This window comes from Mauremys reevesii, linkage group 1 (genome assembly GCF_016161935.1).
Source record: "Mauremys reevesii isolate NIE-2019 linkage group 1, ASM1616193v1, whole genome shotgun sequence".
Lineage (NCBI taxonomy): Eukaryota > Metazoa > Chordata > Testudines > Geoemydidae > Mauremys > Mauremys reevesii.
The window spans coordinates 164,379,553-164,405,413 of NC_052623.1; the positions used below are offsets into that span (position 1 = coordinate 164,379,553).

General features: G+C 42.6%; 1 protein-coding gene and 1 long non-coding RNA gene across 6 annotated transcripts in view; one reads left to right on the top strand and one right to left on the bottom strand.

Moving 5' to 3' along the window:
• Positions 1-12,157, bottom strand: part of LOC120372601 — a 31,862-nt gene extending 19,705 nt beyond the window's left edge. For 2 of the 5 annotated variants that reach the window (XR_005585069.1, XR_005585071.1), the window contains exons 1-2: positions 12,075-12,157; positions 11,690-11,803 (exon numbers count right to left, since the gene is read on the bottom strand). This is a non-coding gene — a long non-coding RNA (uncharacterized LOC120372601). Of the gene's footprint in view, positions 1-1,893; positions 2,216-2,317; positions 2,364-10,531; positions 10,752-11,689; positions 11,804-12,074 lie in introns of those variants that run through there. The other 3 variants (XR_005585072.1, XR_005585073.1, XR_005585074.1) reach the window with 3 other exon arrangements.
• The window catches only part of KCNJ6 (potassium inwardly rectifying channel subfamily J member 6), a 230,332-nt gene extending 211,036 nt beyond the window's left edge, over positions 1-19,296 (top strand). The window contains exon 4 of the mRNA XM_039489842.1: positions 18,896-19,296. Coding sequence (XP_039345776.1) covers positions 18,896-19,221 — 326 coding nt within the window. The 3' untranslated portion in view covers positions 19,222-19,296. The remainder of the gene's footprint in view (positions 1-18,895) is intronic.
• The last annotated feature ends 6,565 nt before the right edge of the window (positions 19,297-25,861 follow it).

Below are 25,861 nucleotides of genomic sequence, written 5' to 3' on the forward strand. Positions count from 1 at the left end.
AAAGGTCCTGGGTAAGGGGATTTTGGCCTCTGCTGCACGAGCTCTCACCCCCATCTGCCCGTCCCCTGCCCAGCAATTACTCCTGTCCCCACCCAGCCCCCATTCAGTTCAATGCCCCACCCCAGCTTCCGCTCTGCTCCTCCTGGAGTTCTTCACCCCCTGCTCCCAGGCCTGGGGGGCCTGCAGCAGGGTCCCCTCTGCCCCTTACACCTGAGGGAGCAGCTCTAGCGGCTCTTCACCTTCATCTGTCCCTTCCCAGGCCGGTGCTGTCAGGGGGAGGAGTGACAGTCCTGTCCCCACTGGTCACAGGAGGGGTAGGGGCAGGCTGGAGGGGAGCCGCCCTGAGATTCTGGGCTCTTTAACTCCCTCCTCCCCACCTGTGAGCTGCTGAGAGCAAGGGAGGAGGAGGAGGAGGAGGAGGTCTGCCAGCAGCACCTCTGATAGGCTGCTCAGCCCCAGAACGGGCAGGGCAGTGGGACAAGCAGCTGGCCAAGCAAAGGACGTTTTCCCTCAGGGCAGATCTTAAATTGGTAGCGAGACAGAGCTTTGCGCCTCACGGCAGGCTGGGTCCAGCCCAGGTCCCGTCACTCCTGGGAAAATCAGGAGAGCTGGCAACACTGACAGCACAAATCATTTAGCCACTGCCCAGCCCCAATAGTTAATTCAGGCCCATCCCTACCTCTCTGCAAGGCTCCACTGCAGCCACTGATGCTCTGGGCTCTGCTCCACTCCCCTGCCCCCACCTAAGGAACACAGAGAGGGAGCCCAGCTGCCCAGGACCTGACCTGGTTTTCTCTAGGATGGAGGGGAGCTCAGAGTGAGCAGGCTGGGCCACAAGAGGATGGGAGTACAGCCTGCCAGCCTGTACAGAGCCCAGCAGCTCGGGGCGTGCTCTAGTTCCTCCTCCCCACTTTCCCCTGTTTGGATAATGTAGCAGCCCAAGCGGGCCCATCATCACCCCTCCCCTACCCAAGTAAACACCCCTGTTGTCTCTAGAATCTCCTCCCTGGGAGACTCTTTTCCTCTTTCTCCAAAGAGCAGAAAGGTCCAGGGGGCTGCTGCTGGAGAACAAGGTTCCCCCATTCCTACCAGCCAATGGTTGCTGCTCCCTGTCCTGAGAGGACACCACCTGAAAATGTGACGCAGCAGGACAGGGAGACAGAATCAGCTGTAATGCAGGATGTCCTGTGAAGCAGGATAAACTGGAGAGGACTGTTCTCCCATTCCCCTCCTCCCTCCCCCCGTTGACATTTATAAGGATCTTTTTCAGCAATGGAGAAACCAACTACTAGAGGGGCAATAAAGTTGACTCTGCACAAAGAGTTCTCAAAGGCTCAAATAAGCAAGCTGGAAAGCATGAGGTTTGCTAACATTTGCAGTTATAGGGATTTTAGGTGTCACATAGAAAGAAAAGAAGAAACTCAAGCACAAAATGTGATTTTCTAGTTGACCAGTCCCTTTAATTTGGAAACAACCTAGCCAAAAAGAAAGCTTGACAGATCTAAAAATGTAAGACACACTGTAAATCTTGATACACTTGCAGTTTTCCTCTCCCACACTCAGCCCAAAGCCATAATTGAACCCTCTGGCCCAGCCTCTACCAGTAGCCTTCCCCTGGTGACATGGTTGCAGCAGCAACAGCAGCAAAATATCTTGCAGAGACTTAATTCAAGTGAAGCGGCAGCAGGAGGCTCAGCTGGAACACTGTCCTTTTGCTGCCTGTTCCCTACTGCTACTCAGGAAGCTGCAAGCAGATCTAGCAGTGACACTGCAGCATCGCTGGAGAAAGACCCATCTGCAGGCCAGAATTAAAGGAGGAATTCCACTGATCAACAGGATGTATTTTCTAAAGGATTTTAAAAGGTCAGGATGAGTCTTTTATTTCATCCGAGCCTCATATTTTAAAAGTGGAGTCACTGAAGATAGCCACATTATTCCAGCTTTTTAAATCAAGCGTTATGCTTCTGTCTTCTCGGAGCAGTTCTGGAGTAGAAATACAGCAATAAACTCCATCTCCTGCTTGGTGTTGGTTTAATATCCAAACCACCAATGAAACTGTAAATATTCCAGACTAGTCAAACACAGAGGAGGATACAACATTCTAGTACTGTACTTCATGTTCCCACTCTTCAGAATTGAGCTGACTGCTTCCAAGGACTCAGAGTACCAGCCATGGAACACACACTTCTCTCTGGTCAGGACTTCGTTATTTGATCTGATTAGATGTCACAGATTAGCCGGCAGAAAAAATGCAACCGTCATTCATTTTATCCCATTTAGTCTTGAAAATGGCACAATTCACAAAATGATCAAAATTCATACATCAGGTTATTTGGTTTGCTGGGCATGTACCAGATCTGTGGCTTCAATGAAGATTAAATATTGTTAGCTGGGTAGTGGTCTCAAATATTCAGTGAAAAAAGGTCATTGCTTTTCATTTTCACACGACACAGTCAGGAGGTAGAATCAATGTTATAAAACCAGCCATTCTTACAGGGGTAAGTAATCCTGCCCCTTTTTCCCCTCCCAATACAAAACACACACACACACACACGTCGGGTATGGTGAGTCCTTAGTGCAACTAAACAGTTTGGTTTCACCATGCAAAATAGCCATGATACAGGGAGGATGCACATACCCCCTGAATGCAAAGAATTCTGTGCTTAGTGTTTCAGATCAGACTGAAAGCAGGGTGTATTAGAAACTGCACTTTGGAGTAATAAGGTGATGCAACAACAACAAAAAGCCCCTAAACACTAGCTCTAATATGAGTGTAGCAGGCAGAGCAGTCATGTGTGTGGGGAAGTCTCAGCACATGGTCAGGGACTCTGAACCAAATCCTGTATTGCTATAAATGAGTGAAACTTCTGAATTCCCTGGAGCTGAACCCATTACACTGACAGAGAATCCGGCCCCACATTATTAAGTGAAAGTCTCACACTACAGATGGAGCCAACTTAAATTGGAAAGCCACCTTTCTAGTGGACAGTTTAAATGGGGCTATTCTCATGAAATGTCCTGGCAATTTTGTACACCCAAGAAGGTGGTTTCATTCAGACGCAGGGTATCTCAATCAAAGACTTTGTGACCACCGCCAACCAAAAAGATGCAGTAAGAAACTGGCAGCCCCTGTATGTGGCATTCATAATATCATAAAATCAGGACTCAAAATCAGGGCATCCTGATTTCATTTTGAAACAGCCACCTAGTGGAATATGCTTTATCACAGACACTAAATATGAAATGAAAAAGACAGAGACCAGTCCCCAGTAAAAAGGCCATGAAAACAAAGATTGAACTGGTGCTGAAGTTCGTGGCTCCTTGGCCACGAAGTTTGTGTTCCAGGATTCCACAGTAACAATTTTTTTCTAGCCTTTTCTACCCCTTATGGTTTTGCGTTTGCCGTGTCCCATCACATAAAGTGCACTCACATACAGTGGGGGCAGCGTGACACAACACATTATGGTGTGCGTGGGTGTGAAATCTTCCATTAGGCCTGCTGTGAGGAAATGTGTCAAGTCACAGTAGGTCACCACACTGAAATCTGCAGCCTTGTAAACCAGTGCTGAGAGACAAGCCTAAATACCAATAGACGGTACAAACAAAATGTAATCCCAAATTAACTGCGCATGTGCCACTTTTCAAATCTGACGAATCTGGACCCGATGTCAGCTTTGTTATTGATCCTAATCAGTCAAGGGGCTGGTTTGTAACTTCGCCCACATTGTGAAAAATGGCCCTAGGGAACTATTATATCCCATGTTGTCATTTTCTGTAGACTGCACTGTGTACATGCTAAGCTTAAGCAAACCTTGAATGCTGGCTATGAGACAAAGTGCTAACAATCTACTGAAACACTGTCCTTGTCTAATGTTCTGACAGACGGCGCAAAGTCAGTCACACTTTCATTTAATCTTTCAGACAGTTTCTAAAACACATTTATATATATTGAGAGGCAGGTGGATAAGGTGCTAACCCTGGACCTTGGGAGAGGTGGTTTTCAATTCCTGGCTCTGCCACAGACTTCCCATGTGATCATAGGCAAGTCACTTAGTATCTGTTGCTTATCCTCTCTGTCAGAGGACAAATACATTAAAGATTGTTTTAGAGTAGCAGCCGTGTTAGTCTGTATCCGTAAAAAGAACAGGAGTACTTGTGGCACCTTAAAGACTAACAAATTTATTTTAGCATGAGCTTTCGTGAGCTACAGCTCACTTCTTTGGATGCATAGAATGGAACACAGAGACAGGAGATATTTATACATACAGAGAACATGAAAAGGTGGAAGTATGCATAACAACAGGAAAAGTCTAATCAATTGAGATGAGCTATCATCAGCAGGAGGAAAAAAAACTTTTTGAAGTGATAATTAAGATGGCCCATAGAAGGTGTGAGGAGAACTTAACATAGGGAAATAGATTCAATTAGTGTAATGACCCAACCATTCCCAGTCCCTGTTTAGGCCAGAGTTAATTGTATCTAATTTGCATATTAATTCGAGTTCAGCAGTTTCTCTTTGGAGTCTGTTTTTGAAGTTTTTTTGTTGCAAAATTGCCACCTTCATCTCAATTGATTAGACTTTTCCTGTTGTTATGCATACTTCCACCTTTTCATGTTCTCTGTACGTATAAATATCTCCTGTCTCTGTGTTCCATTCTATGCATCCGAAGAAGTGAGCTGTAGCTCACGAAAGCTCATGCTAAAATAAATTTGTTAGTCTTTAAGGTGCCACAAGTACTCCTGTTCTTATTAAAGATTGTGAGGCCCTCTGATTGTATGGCATTGGAGGTCATATACGTGCAATAACTGAATAATATTGGTTTTAGATACACACATAGTGTTCCCAGTGACTTCAAAGCGAGCTCTGTGTGCCTATCTGAACCAAAAAAACAACCACCTTTGCATATCATCTTGGCTGGCTCACGCAAACCTGGTCCCCTTGCACAAGAATTGACTGGGGTACTCACAGTAACCAAGGCCAAGATTCGAAGCATCAACTCTCTCCACAATGTTTTGATTTATGAGTCGGGAAAGGGAAGGCAATAGAGAATGCATCTAAAACAGCGTGTTTCTCTCAGAGAACTTTTATTACTGGCAACTTTTATTACTCTGCTTACACAACATAAAGCTATAACTGAACTATAAAGACCGTTTTAAAACTGCAAAGACGTAACACAGCAATTAATTTTACTTTACAGGTAGTTGGCCCAGCAATCTACTTCTTATTTAATGTTTGGCTGTGGTTCCATGGTCTCCATGTGCATATAAAATAAAGAGACCAAAACTATCTTATTAACTTTAAGCTAAGGTTGCTCCCTAAAATTAAAACATATACAAAGGAGCATCACCATTAATTAAAAATGCTCACCATGTAAATGAATGAAACAAACATGAAGGGAAATCTTCAGCAATAAATAAATGTATTACGTTGCACTCTAAAAACAACGTTCTATCCATGTCTTTTTAGGTTCTTACACTGGTGCACATCGCCATAGTATTGGAGGGCCTCCCACTATATAATAATTACAACAATGGTGTCTCTCTCCCTCTTCCTTCCCTGCCAGCCAGAGGCATTGGGGCAGATCCTCAACTGATGTACATTGGCTAGGGCCTTGCAAAAGGGTGTTCAAAAGGTTCCGGTGGAACCGGGCCCATAAAGGGCCCCATTTTTTGTTGTTTACTTCCTTGTCATGCTTTTACTTTGTCATGGGGTCCTAGCCTTCTCTGTAACTGCTCCCTTCACTTGACCACAATTGACCTTATTCTCATTCCTGAGCTCTGGCTCATTAGCTTCACCTGGTATAGCTCTGAGTTTCACAGAAATGTTATGACTTTTCAACTGGATTTCTCTCAGAGTTTCACAGCGATATTAATAAGATCTTTCACCCACCCTGCAGTCACTCCAAGCCTAACAATTCATTCGTGACAAGCTTGGTGGGTGAATTCTTCCAGTCAACCTTGATTTCCACCAGAATACCTATAAACACAAGAGTGGGGCTCAACAGCACAATCTGCAGGAGGCCCATGAAAAAGATCAGAAAAGTATGAGTAGGCTACAGAGTTTCTCAAAACTTGCAAAGTTCAGCCATGGTCCTGGTGAACAACCCACAGTTGTTTCTGCTACTTGCGCTACTGGGTCTTCCTTAGCTAATGAGGATTTTGATTTGGATTTGTCAGGCTTGTTGGGTGCTGGAGTCTCTGATTCCAACACAGACCTTGGAATTGAATTTTTGAGTCTCTGATTCCAGGGCAGAAAGTTGGCCATTGGTTGCTACGGCAACTGTTATGAATATGGATACTGAATACAGTTTGATTCCTGAAAACAGGGGCAGAATTTTGACACTGACAAGGCAGATCCGGCTACTTGGCCACAAGTGATGGATTCTATTTGCTGTTTTTTGGTAGAAAACAGTCCCATTGTTAATTTAAAACAAGATTTTTCACCTAGCGAATACAAAAGAAGGCAACTATTAAAATCATGGTTCTTTGTCAAAATTCCTAATGGAGAAATACACTAGTGATCTTGGTTGATGTACAGTTCAACTCTTTTCTCCTTCTGTTCCATTTGTTTGCTTTTCCAGCTAAATTCCTCATCTTCCTTTCCAAACCGTAAAACTGGGTTCACTAACTTTTTCAACTATAGTGATCAAGTATGCCAAACATGAATGTTCGGCGGAACACACAAAGACAATTGCTCTCTGGATGGAACTTGCAGGACAGTAGGAAGAAAATTGCACAATTGACAAAAGCATACAATACAAGAAACAATATTTTGCATCATCTCTTGGATGTTTTTCTGGGCTTAGGTGAGAGATGTATAGCTTTGAGAGACTCAGACGAGAAATTAGACAGGCCTCATAATGGTAATTTTTTTGATTTACTTGAAGTGTTTGCAAGGTATGATAGTGTATTGGGAGATCACATGGAAGCTATTAAGGTTGGTGTCACAATGGTGACACTTATCAAATCAAATTCAAAATGTTCAGTAGGATCGCAAGAAAAGTATGGCAGACTATTTTTGACAAAGTTAGGAAAGCTAAATACTTCTCTATTATGTTTGGGACAGGTGTGGAGTGCAAGCAAATGTGACAAATGTGTCAGGTGTTAAGGTACGTCAAAAACTAGAGCAAAAGTTGTGCAGAGCTTCATAGGTTTCATTGCTATCCACACCAAAATAGGAGGTTATTTTAGAGAAGCTGAAAAAAGACGGTATAAATATGGCTGATTGAAGGGGACAAAGTTATGACAATAGAGCTAACATGGCTGCAGCATACAAAGGTGTTCAAAATTGAATTCAGCACGTAAATCAGTATGCATCTTTTGTCCCAGGTGCTGCCCACTCACTGAAACTTTTCGGAGAAGCAGCCACCACAGCTGTTCCCCAAGTTGTTCTATTTTTTGGAATTGTTCAAATATTGTCTAGCCTCTCTTCCACTTCTATCGGTTGTTGGAATGTGCTGAAAAAGCATATTAGCCTTACATTAAAATGCCACAACACGACAACATGGTCAGCAGAGGTAGAGGCAATCCATCCACTACAAAAATCAGATTAAGGGTGTTCTTGATGCTTTAGACAAGATCAAGATTTCACACAATCTTACGCCAAAACTTAAGTCGGAAGCTGGTAGCTTGCAAGTGAACATTTCAGAGTTTTCATTTGTAGTTTTGGCGGAGATGTAGTATCCTATCAAACCTTAACATTATGAGCCAAAAAATTGCAGAGCCTGGATCTTGGCATTCAAATGGCTCGCAGTTCACTTGGTGGTCTTTGAGATGCTTATGGTCTCTTCTGGATTCGTTGCATGTAAGGAAGCTGCTGCATCACAGTCTGAAACATTAGGAATATCCATGCAGTTCAAAGGCAAATGATCTCAAAGGATAAAATTAATGCCAGGCAAACTTGCAAAGGACAAAAATTCATCAGATCCTGAAAGGTTGCCAACGCCATCTTAGACACAATATTGGATGACAGGATGCATAAGTACAATGGAGCTGAAGGAAACTTTGTTTTTCTGGCAAGCAAGAAACTGAAAAGTCTCAGCAGTGAAGACCTAACGAGAGAGGGGCAAAATTTAGCAACCAGCTATCCTGAGGATTTAAACTCTGAGAATTTTGATAATGAGATTGAGCCCTTCACCAATTTTTGCAAGCAAATCTTCAAGGATGAAGGTGTTCACTGATCTGCTTACCTACATTCACAAAAGGTCTTTAGATGCAAACTTCCCTAACACAGAAACAGCACTGCATATTTTTTGCTGTCTGCCTGTAACCATGGCTGCTAATGAAAGGAGTTTCAGCAAGCTAAAATTAATCAAGACCTATCTAAGAATGTCCATAGGGCAGAAAAGGTTAAGAGATATGGCAGTTATTTCTACAGCCAAGGGAGTCAGTCAGTTTTTTGGTCAAGGTCCAGAATTTTTGATCAAAGTATAGTCAAGGTCCAGACGCCAGAGAAAATAATAATAAAATAAATAATCATAGTAACTAAATAAAAATATTTTGGGGTCCATTCAAAAGCATCTGGCTGTCCAGATTTGGCCCATGGTCTGCCTATTGACTACCCCTGTTCTATAGAGAACTTGGAAGCAAGGCAGATAGTGAGGGTTGATATAATTAATGAGATTGCTCCAAAGAAGGCTAGGAAAGTCCCTTTGTAAAAGAACTTTGTGGTGATAATGCTGGCATTTCTGGTTTTGGTTTGGTTTTTTTGTAGCACTGGAGGCCAGGGGGAGGGCCTGGATCAAAGTCTTTGAACCATGCCTGGAACACCCTTGGCACAGTAATGACATTGACCTAGCTCCATTGAAGCCAACAGAGCTACAAGAATTTATGCTAGCTTAAGATCTGCCGCAATTAACTCATCTAACAGGGATAATCTTATATCATAAGCACTACAGCTTCTAAAGGCCATGAGGCAGATTCTCCTGTTTCTGATCAGAGCTCAGACTCACTAAATTGGGGGAGATGTCGGGGAGTGGTTGCAACTCCTTGGTCTGAAGTCACCTGGCCCCAGTATAAGTGAGAGCTGCAGGGAAGTAGTTCTAATTTAGACCATTGGAGAACTGGGCGAAGTAAAGCTCTCCTCCATTACCACACTCTGGTACATCCCGTCTCCTCTTGCTATACCAGGAGATAGAGGGTGGTAGAGAGGGACAGCTGGTGCAGGAGGCTACAGAGCTGCCTCCACCAGATTTGTGCTGGCAGAAAGTTCCCCTGCATAGGAGGAATTCTCTGTTGGACATGTCCAGCCATTTTAAACCCAGGAATTTTATGGACTCTAAACATTCCTTTTACATTTTAGCTACCCATTTTAATTTCAATTAACTTAAAGTTAATTATTTTGGTCTCTTGATTTCCTCATTAAAAAAAATCTGACTAATATTGAGCAAAAAAGATTCCCCCAGGACCCCTGTTCTCACCCACCGAGGAGAGACCCCATTAAAATTGGACAGTCGTCAAAATTTCAAACCACAATAATTTTTAATGCCATCATGCAACAACTCCATTACTACCAACAAATTACACCACTGCTGAATAAACCATACAATTCCTAGGACTAGAATCCTGCTCCTTATGTCTCAAAATGCCTCTCCCACCTGAACTAAAATAGAACTACCAACTGCTGCCAGCAGTAGAAGTAACTTTTTGTTTAGGTCTCTTAAAGCTCTAACCAGTGACTAGAGAGCACTCAGAAGTCTCTCTCTCTCTCTCTCTCTCTCACACACACACACACACACACACACAATTGTTAATAACTTTGCTTTATTTCAACTTATTTGCTTCAAAAATAGCCTGCATTCTAGTTCTGAAGATGTTTTAACTAGATAGGGAAAGGGAAGAGACATTAACATTTCATATTTGAGCTGGGAAGAGGACTTTGATATTTCTTCATTTGGTTTCATTCCTATTTGTAGCGAACACAACAACTTTGAAATTTGCCCTAAAAATGGGGGAGAGCCCTGGCTCTGGGACAGTCAGCATGGTGGGGCCGTGACAGAGCCATGGACACTGGAAGCCCCAACTCCAAGGTAGTGTTCCTAGCATACTCCATAAGAGCTGCAGACCTGGAAGCTCTGGTGTTCCCAGCCCTGCAGCAATGGACCCTGGATGTGGGCATGCAAGCTGCCAGGAAACCAGGCAGGGTCCTCTAGCACTTTGTCAGCACATCTCCATAGAATGTTTTGATGTCAACAAATTAGCAGATTCTGACCAAAAAAAATACATGTTTCATTGGAATTGTTCTGACCAGTTCTACTAAATAGATCATAATGCATCCCGGCTCATAAACTTAACTGGGGAGCCACGACCATAGAATAATTGTATCTGTATATGAAGGGATACAGATATAGATACAGGGCCTGATTGCTGAACAGTCACAATTCCATTTGAAGTCAATAGGAGCTACAGATGCTCAGCCTCTGAAAAGTCAGACCCACAGATTTTATACATAGCATGATTTTTACTTTACAGTTTACATTATAAACATATCCACATACTTACAGATATATGGATATGCCAAAAGGTGCTAGTGGCTTGTCCATTGGGGGTCATTAACATATAAATACTCACCCACGTATTATCGAAACAATGTGGGTTAGAGCACGTTCCTTTGTCTGGCAGTTAAAGGTCTCAGGGTTATTTTTATATTGCAAAGTAGCTACTTTCAAAAGGTGGGTTGATACCCAGACTCATTTTTAACCATGTGGTCCCAGATGAGAGGCTTTGAGGTAGAGGAGCTTCCCAGATGTAAACTTAGGGTGAAAGAGAAAATGAAGTAATTTAGAGTTGTGAGACCCTAGAGAAACACAGAGTCCCAAGGCAGCAATATCTCTATAGAGGGGTCTGTAAAAAGGGAGTTGTCTCCCTTCAAGGACACAGGACCCATGCACATTTCATAAATAAATAAATTACATTAAGAAAGTACCCAGATTCCATGTCACCAATTTCTGCTTCCAAGAAGCCAACCCAGAGAACCCCAAAATCTGTTCTTGCTTGATAAAGGGGTAACAATATTAAACACACATGCTATATAGTAGCACCGCAGTGTGACAGAGTAAAACTTGATTCATAATATATAGTTACTTTGCTGAATGGAGGACATGATTTATAAGCCATGTTGCTTTGATGAATTTTACAAATAATAAAAAATTGTAAAGTGCTAACCATATGTCTATCATGTTTAAGTATGTACAAGATACTCCAACTGGGCACAAAATAATGTCTCATTTGTTAATAAGACTGATGTTTATCGAAAAGCTTTATAAAAACATTTTCACTTGGCTTGGTTTGGGAGGTAGCACATTCTCAAACTATTATAGTTCAGCAACTGGGAACACTTTCTAAGCCCTCAATCCACATGCATAAATCCCCTTGGTGTTTGCGAAGCAAAAGTAGCATATGGCCCACAAAAATGTAGATTATACAATCACAGCAGCCTGTCTCAGACAACTTTTCAAAATAATTTCCTAACAGCTTACACCAGCTCTTCTGTATTGTGATTGTTAGTTTGCTGATGAACGTCATGCTTCTGTGAATGTCACATTCGTTTTAGCTAGTTCAGATCTTGGCATCTGGGGCAAAAGATCGCACTTGCATTAAGAATGACCATAAAGAAAGAGCAGGGGGAAAAGGAGAGTACTTAAAATGCAATAGTATTTCTTCAGTGTATTTTAGAGGGCATATTACTTACTTTATATGAGCTGTAGCAGAGCTCCAGCTTTGCCTCGGGAGGTCCTGCGCTTCGAGGCAGTTAGGGCTTGCCTCAGAGGTTTGCTGTGACGCTCAGTGTAGCCTCTCTCCCCTCCTAGAGGCAAGGGTTGCAGCTTACTGATCCTCCATCATCAGCCAATCAATGGGTTTGGTGTAAGAGCCCTCTTTAGTCCCCGTCTTCCTACTCAGGGAGCGTTTCTGCAGAGATGTGGGGAGGGTTGTGGGAAACCCGGGCCAGCCCTCTTCTCTGGGTTCCAGAGGGACCCTAATGGCACCAGCAACAGGTAGTTTTCCTATACAACCGGAGCTATAGCCCTTCCCTGGGCTACTTCCCCAAACGGATCCTCCTAGCCCCACCTTGGTACCTGACCATGCTTGTCCTCCCGGATCTTTCACTGAGCACCTTCTTTCTCCCAGTCTTCCCACAACACATCTTCTTACTCCCAGCTCCTACCAGCCGGCCTCTCTGAGGAGCTTCTTTTTAAACTAGTCCCAGCCGGTTCTAAATGGGCTTCAGGTGATCTGATTAGCCTGTTTCCCTTGATTGCTTCTAATCAGTTCTTAATTGGTTCCAGGTGTCTTATGGAGTCTGCCTGACTTCACTGCTTCTAGCACCTTCCTGACTGCTCTCGGGCAGCCCCTGCCCTGGTCACTCAGGGAACAGAAAACTATTCATCCAGTGTCCAGTATGTTTTCCTTCTACCAAACTCCTGCACCCAACCGGTCTGGGTCTGTCACAGATAGGGTGACCAGATGTCCTGATTTCATAGGGACAGTCCCAATTTTGGGGTCTTTTTCTTATATAGGTTCCTATTACTGCCCATCCCCTGTCCCGATTTTTCCCTTTGCTTCTGGTCACCCTAGTCACGGAGCATACAGGGGTTTTCTATTGAACAAATGTCAATGAAGAATGCAAATGGGATGCTGAAGGAGCAGATGAGCACAATACAAAAAGGAAAGCAAATTAACCCAAGGAGTGATGACATTAATCTCCCTAACAGGTAAACACAACACAGGCCTGCTCTACACTTGGGGGAGGGGGTGAAGATGTGGAGTTTATCACAGGCTGTAGGACAGTGCTGTGGGGGCATTAAGGTATGGTTCAAAGGTCTGCCATTCCCTGATTCTAAGAGTCTGTGTAGTGAGGGATTTTAACCAACTTTATTAACAAAACCTCTTTTGAGAGGTATGTAATTTCCTGGATTCTTAACATGGCAAGTGTAGGAGGATATCAGAGGAGAGGGAGTCAGAGAGGAGTACTGTCCCTATGCCACATATGTGCCACTGAGCCAGCCACAGCTCTTCAGACCAAAGGAGCCTTTGTTCATGGTGCTGCCCCTCTAAAATAAATGGGACCACCATAGAGCATTACAAACATTAATTAACAGTCTCAGGACCCCGGTGGGGTGGATCAGGATTCTCTCCATTTTAGGCACAGAGAGGTGAAGTGACCTGTCCAAGACAGCAATATTTACATGTGTTTCGTAAATTGCAACTAATGGATAACAAAAGTGAGTGTGTGTGTAGCTGACACGGCAAGTGTTTCCTCGCTGCTGTTCTGGGATACTTCTTCAAGAATAGGTCTGTGTGCAAAATTGCATTCATAAATGTTGTCTTGTATTTTTGGCTGAGTACAAACAGGCCTTTACCCTTTGAAAATTTGCCCTCAAATGGCCACACGTGGGCCTCCATATTATTCCAGACATATCATTGGATGGCCGAGACTACAGCACTATGCAGCCAAAGGAGAATAATGCTACGAGCTGAGGAGGATGAATACATCAGCTGCAGATTCTACAACAGCTCCACCCCCATCCTTATGATGGACAAAATGCAAAAATCCTCCAAACATCACAACTATTTTCCCTTGGCTGCTTCCCCACAGAAGAAAATTCTCTCCCCTTGTAGAAAATGGTCATCTCACCCAAGGGAGAAGGAGAAGCAGAAAAAAAATCCAGATGTGGACAGAGCACTAGAGAAGGGGAAGAACTGTACGGATTGAGGGTACAGGGGTAGAGCCAGGGGCTGTAGGGGACCTGGATTTCTCATTCACCCTTGTTGCCACCGGGGAGATAGGTGAAGCAGCATCTCGCTAAACCTGAAAAGTCAGGTCCCACATGAAGTTCTGTTGGAGCACCCAAGGCCTGCAGTTAGCTGATTGGCTTATACCTGCTACTTAAGCATGGAAATTACCCAGGTGGACTGTCCGAGCAATTGCGCAGACTTCCTGCTGCTGCCGCCGCCACATCAGACCATACTCTTGGCTGCCTCCTGCAATCCTGATCCAGCCCTGTTCCTGATTCCGGCTCCTCACTCCTAGCTTGTACCTTGCTCCTTCTCCATGCCGACTCCTTGCCTCTCTCCGGTTCCTGCTCTTTCACCTTGCTCCTGACCATCGGCTACCAATCCTGACTCCAAACCTCTGGCTCGACCCTTGACCCTGGCACTTGGTATCTGACCCCAGCTCTGACTTCTGATTCTGGCTCAACCCTGGGCTCTGGCATTCGTATTTATTCCCAACTCCAGTCCTCAGCATCGATTCCTGGTCCTGAGTCTGACAACCCCTTGGTTCCGGTATTTGGCAGTTGACTCTGGCTCTGACTTCATCTTCCATTCCCCAACCTGTATGCCTGTTCTGCCCACTAGACCTGACACCTTCTCTGCCCATTAGGCCAGACTGCCTATGTTCCAGTTCCTACCAAGAATACACAGATGATCTCCAACTCCTGATGGAGGTTTTTGCTGCAATTTAAGCCCATTGCTTCTTCTCCTATCCTCAGAGGTTAAGGAAAACAATTTTTCACCTCCCTCCTTGTAACAACCTTTTATGTACTTGAAAATTGGTATCATGTCCCCCCTCAGTCTTCTCTTCTCCAGACTAAACAAACTCAATTTTTTCAATCTTCCCTCATAGGTCATGTTTTCTAGACCTTTCATTATTTTCGTTGCTCTTCTATGGACTTTCTCCCATTTGTCCATATCTTTCCTGAAATGTGGCACCCCGAACTGAACACAATACTCCAGCTGAGGCTTTATCGGTGAGGAGTAGAGGGGGAAAATTATTTCTTGTGTCTTGCTTACAACACTCCTGCTAATACATTCCAGAATGACATTTGCTGTACATGAGAAGATTGCTATGCTTTGAACCCATATCCATAGACACCTAATGTGAGTGGACACATCAGGCCAACTACAGGCAGGTCTACACTACCGCTTAAGTTGATCTAACTTACATTGCTTAAAGGTGTGAAAGTGTGCACACACACACACACACACCCCCAAGTCACGCAAGTTTCACCCTTTCCACACCAGCACTTCTCACCGAGGTGGAGTAAATCATTCCATTGGGAGAACTCTCTCCCGTCGGCGTAGCACATCTTCACCAGACACATTACAGTGACGCAGCGGCACCGGAGCAGTTATGCTAATGTAGCACTGTAGTGTAGACTTGCCCTAAGATGAAAACATGGGAAAGAGGGGGGATTCAAGAGCAAGTCTGAGAATGATACTGTAGCTCATTAAGCAGTGGTCTAAGATAGACGATGACACCAGGAAAATTATCATCGAACAGATCAGTTAAATACATTGTATACCGAGGAAAGCAAGAGTAACTCTCCTCCTATGGCCATCCCCCAATCAGCTCCACCTTTGTTCCACATGCTTTTATGAGCAGAACACTTTAAATCATTCAACTCTATCTTTGCCCACTAGTGTTTTCTGTAGATAGCTGCAGATTTTGGTTCTTCAGTTATGCAACTGTATTTGTTTATTTTATTTCATTTCCTTATATTAGGTCTTTGTTACCTTTCCAATTCGGCGGTCACTCCACAATGTGTAAACAGAACAACAGAATTACTCATCACAGTCAGCCTGGTTCATCTGATCTGCATAGCTGATGAAGCCAAGTACACATGCTTTCCCCCTCTTGTTTCTGTATCCTATCACGAATAGAGAGTCTGCTAGTCACCACACATTTTACTATTAATAACTTGCACTCTTCACACCAAAGGGCCCTTAAACGTTTTGCAAACCATATACAAGAATTGCCTACCACTGAAAAGCACAGCTGTCATTGGGGCAGACCCTGGTAGCCAGATACACTAAAAGCAGTTTAGGGTCGGAAAGTGCAGAGCAGCATTTCCAGCTGAAACTTGTGTTGCTATCAGTGTAAAACCCAAGGCTTAACCCATTCAGAGCCTAATGGAAGTCAGTGAGGCTCTATGTAGGCATTGGGGATCTGCCAGTGCAGAGCTCATTGCAGGGTCAGGGCCCAAGATGGTAATGTTGTGAAGCAGAAGTAGTAGTGGCATAATCTTGCTGCCTCACTTGCTAGCTCATGATTTGAAACTAATGTCAGTAAACAGTCAAATATCATAGTTTAAACACCAATAGAGATCAGTTTAGATACATTAAATGCTACAGCGTAGGGTGGTCATATGTCCCATTTTGGTTGAGACAGTCCCTTTTTTAAACCCTGTCCCAGCCGTCCCTTTCCCCCCCCCCAAAATGGGCATTTGTCCCATTTGCTCTTGCCAGTTGTCAAAAAAGTGGGGTGTGGTGCTGAGGAACATGGGGGGAGAGAGTGGTGATGCCAGCCCAGCACAGGAAGGGGAGGCAGGGTTGGAGCGACCAGAAACAGCCTGGGGGTCAGGGGCAGGGCTGGAGCAACCAGCAACAGCCTTGTGGGGGGCGGGAGGCAGGACTTGGGTGAGTGTCTCAGACCAGCCACATGTGGTGTCCCATTTTCCCTTTGGAAAATATGGTCACCCTACTACAGGGCCACATATTCAAAGTTGTGTAGACCACAAAAATGCATGTTTGCCTGAAAAAACTCAAGATTTGCATATATAAAGGGGGTATCTGCACGTATAACTTCTCCATTTCTTTTTTTCATAAAAATTGGCCATTTTCATTTAAGCAGGTTCTTTTGTTTGCAGACATTTTTGTGGATTAATTTTTACCCTGCTTTCAAAATTTGACCCAGAATCTCCGAGAGCTCATACTTCTGAAGGACCAGAAACACAGTTCAGAAACTCAAGAGATTGAGTGAAAAGTAGCAGATAAACCCTAAAGAATATCAGTTTATCAGTTTCCCTGCTCATTCACCCTGTCTCTGGTTTTCAGGTCTTCACTTCTCTATGAAGGTCCTAGGCAACCTAGATGAAGCAACCTCATTTTCATTCATAAGAACATCCCACACCATGACCAAAAAAAAAAACCTTCCTTCTTTTTTTCCCCTCACTTGGCTGAACAGGGGAGGTCTATGTTTCACTCACTGGATAATAGACAAATTGAAAAATACATATCTCCACACTTTGCCCTTCATTTCACAGAGAAGTCTTAATGACGTTTGAGCGGATGAATGACAGTGATTCTTCAAATACCTGGAGGTTCAGTTCAAATGAGCAAATGGTTTGATGCTTACCGCAAAACTATCAAAAAGTAGTAGACCCTCTTTAGACTGAAATTGCAATAGAAATCTCTCTAGAACAGAATCTCTTGTAAGATTTCTAGGATCCCTCTTCTTCTTGTTGGGTAGCAAACACTGAAACCAACCTCTCGTGATATTTCGGCACCTCTGTTGCTGCTCCTGACAAAAAGGGAAGGGTACCACAGGTTTGGCAATCATGATGAGAAAGCCTTCACCAACAGTTACCACCATGCTGTAGCAGCAGAGATGCTGCAACTACTTGCAATTCTAAGTACGGGGAATGCTGCAGAAGTACCACTGTGGCAAGTGTCGGTAAATGTCTTTTTACTGGCAACCAATATAAGCGACAATAAAAAGTAATGATAAAGTACAGAGGTCAGCTAAATGTTTTCAGACCTCAGCAACGATTCTGCTTGAGCTTGGAGAAAAGGCTCAAACGGGGTAGGGGCAATATTATTTCATCTAAGGCAATTTGTATATCCCTGGAAATAATCAAAATACCCAGCCACTAGCTTATGTACTTCCTGAAACTCCCTGAGTGATTTGACTGGCAGGAGCAGCTGCAGAGTTGCAATGCGAGATCCTAATGATTGCATTTTATTATCTCCAAACTGAACATTCTTTTTTTTTGTTATTGCCTTTGATTATCTCCTAAATAGTTTCACTTTTTGTTCTTCAGTTACATGATCTTGCTATTTATTATAATATGTTTTCTTGCCATATTATATTAGTTGTTTGACCATTGTTATTCAAAAACTGTGCAAACAATGTGGAAATAATTTAAGGGAAACTGCTACATCATCACCTCATAATCCCACTTGGGGGAAAATGTTTTTGTAACCTTCAATCTCCCATTCCTTACACTTTTTCCTGTCCCTTCCCACAACCGGTATGTTCCTTACCCTTAATCCTTTATTACAGTGCCTTCCTCAGGTCAGTTTGATTTGAGGTAGGTTCTTCTGAGCAAATCTCTACACTGTGGCCAGACATTTCCTCTTCTAGAGGACATGCTGGACTATAGTTTGAACTTGGTTTGGCTTTCCCCAAGCTTCCTTAACAAGATCCATAGGATTCCTCAGGGTTGATGCCCCTTCCAGCATTCCAAAGGGCAAAAGTCCCAGTGGAAGCCATCTTGTGAAGAAAAGTTAAGGCAGAAGTTTATACCAGTCTTTTCCATCCAATGCCACAAATTTTCACAATGTATGCTTGAGAGATTTGCTACAGTTTTGGAGTAGACTGTCAGTTTGAGGTTCAGAGTGACTTAACTTTAAGGGTGTCCCAAACCTTTGGGAAAGACAAAGTCAGTCCCTGGGTGAGACTCTCAGTGGGAAGCTCAACCAGAGTAAAGGTTTTTATATTAGTTCTTCAGCTAATCTAGGCAGAGTTAGTTACAAAAGTCCTCCATCAAGGAACAAAATAAATACGATTACTAGTCTCAGCAAACTGACTGTGACTCATCTGCAGACTGAGAATTATTTGCTGATGCAATTCAAGACTACGTCCAACTAAAAAATAAATGTGAGAATTTTGTGGACCATACCCACAAAAAATAAAGGTAAAGTTTGGCAAATGACACATGGTGAATTTTTGCTTAGATTTAATTGTTGAGGGGCAGTGAACTTGTGATTTGTCTGGCATATCACTCCTATCATACAGTGCTACGTACAACCAAGAGGCTATGTAAAACTACAACAAGAAGAATCATTCTGAGGCACTCAGTCCATATTACAATTTTTTTTCCCTCTCTCTTTACAGGAATGACATGCCAAGCGCGAAGTTCTTATGTAACCAGTGAGATCCTGTGGGGTCATCGTTTTACACCTGTCCTCACGCTGGAGGATGGATTTTATGAAGTTGACTACAACAGCTTTCATGAAACATATGAGACCAACACACCGTCTTACAGTGCCAAAGAACTGGCAGAGATGGCCAGCCGAGCAGAACTGCCCCTGACTTGGTCTGTGTCCAGCAAACTAAACCAGCATGCTGACCTGGAAACTGAAGAGAGGGGAAAGAACCACGAAGACCAAACCGAAAGGAATGGTGACGTGGCAAACTTAGAGAATGAATCCAAAGTTTGAACCAGCAGAGGTTCACCACACAACCTCTTTTTTCTTTTTGATCCTTCCCTTTTTTTATGATGATGACAAGAAAAGAAATATTTAAGGTTTGAAATGTCTACCTGCCCAAACAAATCAAGAGATTCATAAAATAAGCAAAGACATGGGTTAAAGCTGCAATATCCCTTATATACAATGAAATCTCTCATCACTGCCCTTTCAATACTTGCATATTTCCTCTGGACAAATACAAGTTTATGACCACAGGTGTGTTTAAAAAGGAACCAAAAAAAAGTGGGAGGGCAAAACTCAGTATCTGGGATAATAAAAGGAAAGACTGTGATTAATGTTTGTTAATACCATGGGCCTTGGCTCTAATTTTTATATATTTCAAGACAGTTTCATAAACAGGATGTGATGCCTCCAATGAAAATGGGCATTGCAGCTTTAAGACCAAGGTGAGCAGAAAGAGCTGCAGTTCAACAGGATACTGTATATATGCCTTATGTAATTACTTTCTCTTTACATTTAGTAATAAACCCAGCATGTACAAAAGTACTGTAGTAAAGAACTTCTAAATAATGTACATAGATGTGTAATTAATGTAGGTTTAGATACATAATTCTAGAAATATTGGGATGCAAAAAATTGAATAGGCATTTCTGTTTTAATATTTGGAGTATATTAGTTTCTCCCCTATATATCTGGCCCTTTTAGTGCACAACATTTTCTTCAGTGTACCAGACTGGCAGCTATTTAGAAGACCTCACTGTCTCCCTACCAAATCATTTTACTGATTCTAAAAAGCCATAAGTCTAGGGGGGAGGGCAGGGGGGAGAAATTGAAACATTACTGATATACTGTGAAACTGTTTACAAAAATGATTCTATCTTTTGTAATATTATAGGGTAAACCAGTCCTGGCTATTTTTGGCAGTTCAGCCTGAATTAGACTGTGGCAGATTCTTGGAAAACACAAGAATCTCCGGTATACTGTTAATATAAAAAGCATGTTCATGTTGGGCTAGGACCCTGTCAGTGCACTACCGTGGGAAGCTATTCTTTTTTCCCTAAACCGTTGGATTTAAACTATGTAGTTTTCTATATAGACAGGATAAGCCATTAAAAATTCTGAATGTTATTCATAGGTAAGTAGAGAACACTTAACTACTCGGTCTGGGAAGAAATAATTGAATTTCATCTGAAGTTGTAGTCAATGAGATTCATCATTAACATCATTAGCACTTTGTTGGTCCTGAAAATTCCCAAAAGGCTTTATGGCCCCAGGTAATTTTCATCAGGGTTTCTCATATAAAAGCCCACTCCTGACATCTCTATTCAGGTGAGTGGACCCTCCCACCCTTACTCATATAGGGCCAAAACCTCAGCTGATTTAAATAATTTTGATTTGATGCAACAGAACTATGATGATTTGCCTATTTACACCAGCTGAGCATCTGGCCCATAGAGTAGTACCTAAGTTCTCAAATACACTCTGTGTGGGGTGACTCACAGCGTATGGTATTACTCAATGCAAGGATTGTTGCATCAGACCATGTGTGCATAAAATAGTATTAATTCCAATAAAAGACTCCCCTTGACTTCAGTGGGCTTTGGCTCTGGCCCATATAGAGTACCATTTCCCTCAGTCAAGAGAAAAACAAACTGCAGCCTTAATTTTCTTTTTGTACCTGCCTAGTCTGGAAAGGAAAAATACACTGAAAAGAATTTAAAGTTATTTTGGGTTTTGTTTGTACAGAAGCTTTTAAATTCAAATAGAAGAAAAAAACCTCAGGAGAAACCTAGTGGGCAGGTGGAAATTTTGCACTGTGATATATCCTTCACATTAATTTCACATCTATACACTGTTTTTACTGCAACGCAATTGCCCATCCTTTATTTTCATTGAGTGGTTAAGAGTTGATTTGGCTCCTACAGCTATGATTGCCTACAGGCGGAGGCTTTGCACACCTGGATCACACCAATCAAAACAGCTAAGCCTCGTGTCTGCTTTATTTCTGAAAATTTTCCCTAACAGGTTTTCACAAAGCAGCTACTCATACAATTCCACAATTTAAGCAATTGTTCAAAAGATGTATTTTCATCCCCTCCACCAGGATGACACCAGGTAGTTACAGATTGTTGCTTATTTTCATTTAGTTTGGCGAAATAAAACTGGTTTTGCTACAGACACTTTTAAAATACAATGGTATCCTTTGTTTACTGACACAGTGTCAGAACCTGCTCAGTACTATGGTTTATACAGCACACCCTGTCTTTAAGGCTGCCCTTGAGAGCCAAGGAATTCACACAGTAGAGCAGGGTGTATGCGTGCTTCTCAAGGTGTTTTAAGGGAAGAGTCACTCTGAAATTTCATTGGGGAACAGCAGTCGCATATCAGAGGTAGTCTGATAAGGGAGAACCCCGCAGCAAAGGTACTTGCTAAGAGTACTGAAGCACAGCCTGCAGGGGGTGGGGGCTCAGCCTGTCTGTGTCAGCCTGTAGTCCTAGAGCAGAGTACATGAGTTTAAAGCAAACTTCGGATGAATCTGCTTTTTGCTCTTGTACTTTACTGGGCCCTTCTATAATCCACCGCTGCAGTTTAAGAAGAGCTTGTCATGTTCAATAAAAGAGCGGCTTTCAAACCTTTTTGTGCCCTTTAGTACAAAAAATAGACTTTATGTCAGTGGGGCATGTGCATGGGTAAGTTATATTTTTGTGGCTAGGGCACTTAAAGTTTGAAGGTCTCTCTCTCTCTCTCATGGTCTTTGCTATTCATGTGGTATGAAATGTAAAGTTTACAAAAAATCTCATTTTTGTAACGTAAGCTTAAAAATGAAAAGTCTCCAAGGCTTTCAACTGGGAAGCTTCACAGAAACTTTGTACTAGAATGTCCCTATCAAACACCTCTATTTTTCTACAATGATTGATTAAGCCGTTTAACGATGTATTTTGTGTCAACAATTTCAACTGAACTGTTAAAAACAATTAAGAATTGAATGCTGTTAATTAACAATGGATTTTCAAAGCTGACTGTACTGAGTGGTGTTTTTCATTACTACAGTATATACACTTACCTGATAACTGACTCATGCTCTTATTAAAACAATATATTTGGAAATGTCAATACCCAGTAATATTGTTGGCAAATCAAATTTAAGGAGCATAAATATTTCACTGATATACTGAGGTATCTTTTTCTTAAAATCTATTGTGAAATTGATCAGCAAGTGACAATATTCAAATATATATACAATCTTTCCGCGTTTTCATACTCCTGGATTCTGCCTACTTAGGTAGCAAGAGTATGGTAGGGTACTCTAGCTTAGGTAAACTAGAGCAGTTTCTTTGTATAGACCCCTTCCAGATGACTATAGTGCAACTCTCAGTCTTTTTACTGTATAGCAGGGGTTTCCGGTTCATGTTCATTTTTCCCCACCCACATTTTCTGGGTCTGATCATCAGCTGGTGTAAATTGGCACAGATGTACTGACTTTAATGGAGCTACATGAATTTATACCACCTGAGGACCTGACCCTCCATGTTTATTTTAAGGCAAGTTCTGGTTTATTATTTTAGGAATAAAAATGGTATTCCTTAAATTACATCAAAGCTGGCCACTCTGGGAGTTGAACTTCTAGGCCCTGATCCTGCAAATACTTAAACATGTGAGTAAGGTTATGCACATGAGCAATCCCACTGAAGTCAATTTGTGTGAGCAAAGTTGCATACAGGTGTAAGAGTTTGCAGGTTCAAAGGCATAGTGGGAATGGTAAATCTGTAAGGATCACAGATTCCCTCTGCAAACAATTTTCAACAATGCACAAATTTAAGATTTGGGATATTTTTGGTGTATGTTTCATCAAAATCTAGTCTGAAATTTTTGCTGAGTGGTATTTAAATTTGAAAGTGGAAACCCTATTTATAACTTTAAAAAGAAATTTCTGTATGTATGAAGTGACTTTCTGATCACATGGCAATGATTTTAGTCACCCTTTCTATTTCTCACTAGGAGAAAGTATACCATTTTCTTTTAATAATACCGGAAAGGCAGAAACAGGAGGTGGCACTAAATCATAGAGTCTTAATTCAGACTTGCTCCAAATATCCTTGCTGTATTCAAGAGGCTGAGATGTAACAACCTTTATTTTGTCTCTAGTGGGGACTTCTAAATGAGATACAATGGAAAAATGTATTTCAGTATTTTCTGTTCTCAGTACATCTTTGCTTTCAGGCAGTTTTGAAGATGGTTTGCCTTCTGAAATTCTGATACTATGTGACATTGTGATAACATGATGCAAATCATATACAACAAAAAAAAATACAGCTGGACTCTCACTATGAGCAGGGGTGGATTAGGGTTTTGTGGGGCGCCTAGGAGTCCCTCCCCACCCCTTCCCCCTGCAGTCCCCCCCTCCTCTCACAGTGCTCCTGCCAGGGAAATGGGGTCAGGGCACAGGGGCTTGCCCCATTCCACACGCTTGGCGCTCCTGCTGGGGAGTGGGATTGGGGGCTTGCCACATTCTGCCCAGCATTCCAGCTGGGGAGCGGAGTCAGCGAATGGGGGCTTGCCCTGTTCTGCCCACCCACCTGCCCTCTGTGCTTCGATCCCACTCCCCGGCTGGATCGCTAGGCAGGCGAAGCGGGTTGGGGCGTGGGGACACCCATTTTTCTGGGGCTCCAAAGGGAATGACATTAATGACAATTGGGGGAACTGTTTGACACAGATTTGGACTTTGTGAGCTAAATTATTCTTAATGAGAAAGCCTAAGGATCAATCTTGTTTAGTTTAAAGGATAATGTTTCATGCCCCTGAACAAAAATTTAAACTAAACATTAAAAATGTAGACACTAACAATATATCCATCTTCCCTCTCTCTCACCCCCTACTTCAAACTCCACTGGATTTCCAGAATCACTTGTATGGGTGACTATAGTGTAACCGAGTCCTGCTTCACCATTAGCAGAAGTGTTGTAAGCACGACATGAGAAATCATTCTTCCGCTCTACTCCGCGCTGATTAGGCCTCAACTGGAGTATTGTGTCCAGTTCTGGGTGCCACATTTCAGGAAAGATGTGGACAAATTGGAGAAAGTCCATAGAAGAGCAACAAAAATTATTAAAAGGTCTAGAAAACATGACCTCTGAGGGAAGATTGAAAAAACTGGGTTTGTTTAGTCTGGAAAAGAGAAGACAGAGAGGGGACATGATAACAGTTTTCAAGTACATAAAAGTTACAAGGAGGAGGGAGAAAAATTGTTGTTCTTAACTTCTGAGGATAGGACAAGAAGCAATGGGCTTAAATTGCAGCAAGGAAGGGTTAGGTCGGACATTAGGAAAAACTTCCTAACTGTCAGGGTGGTTAAGCACTGGAATAAATTGCCTAGGGAGGTTGTGGAATCTCCATCATTGGGGATTTTTAAGAGCAGGTTGGACAAACACCTGTCAAGGATGGTCTAGATAATACTTAGTCCTGCTATGAGTGCAGGGGACTGGACTAGCTGACCTCTCAATATCCCTTCCAGTCCTACACTTCTATGATGATTCTCTCAGAGATTTACTGTATGTTGATTCCCCAGATGGCATGTAGCAGCATGTAGATGTAACACTGTTATCATAGCATAAGACAAACTGTGTTCTAAAACCAGGAAAAGTATGTATTTCATCTCACAGGTGTGAAATTAGTTTTCTATTTTAAGCAAATTGACAAATACACACCACACTTCTGGCCTATTCCCCCCTAATGTGAGAATAACCCACACAGCAGAGTCAAAATTCAGAGTTTCAGCTTGTGTAATCTGCTTTGAATTCTGTCAGATGGGCACAATTGCCAGCTCCTTCCCTTGCCTCCCAGTGATTCCAGCCCCAAACCTGCAGTTCTCATAGGATCTGCTGGAGAAAAGGGTATCTCCCTTCCCCTAGTCTCTCTTGAAATCCACCTCAGCTGTGTTCCCAAGCCATAAAAAGGAAGCCTCTCAAGTGACTGTGGCCTCTGTTTGAGGTTATTTGTGGTGGCATCATTTGCAGATTTGAATGGGAGGAACTGATGGGGAGCTACTGGTCCCATCCACCTCTTCCCCACCCAATCCAGCCTGTCAAAACGGAACCAATCTGGACTTCCGCAGGGCCTGGTAAAACAAGGGTGAGTGGTATTGAGGTAAGTGTCCTCACTTCCACATCCCTTGCCTCCCGCTGTAGCAGGGATCTGCTGAAACATGAGGGCCTGAGGTCCTCACTGACAGATCTATGTTAAATGACTTGTGATGCAGGGATTGGGATTGCCATTTTCCAAGCACCACCAGTGATGAAAGGATTATAGCATATTATGCTGATTGATGCATTTGACATGTACAGTACATAAAGCTCTTAGGTGGGGAAAAAACTTATACATTATCAAAACTTACATTTTATACTTATACATAGTTCTGTTGAATGATAAGTGATCTCTCTAAGAATATGACTACAATCAAATTTGATTCCAAGGTAAACTTATGTCAAAGTAAAAACCACTAGTATCTCACTTGAAATTTTGAATCAGAAGGGCCTGGTTGGGTCAGGGAAATACAAATATTTTACCCCTAAGCCATTAGAATGAATCTGGCTCAGGCCATAATGAAAATTGTTACCATCTGCCAGCAACATTGCAGGCTCATGTGAAAATT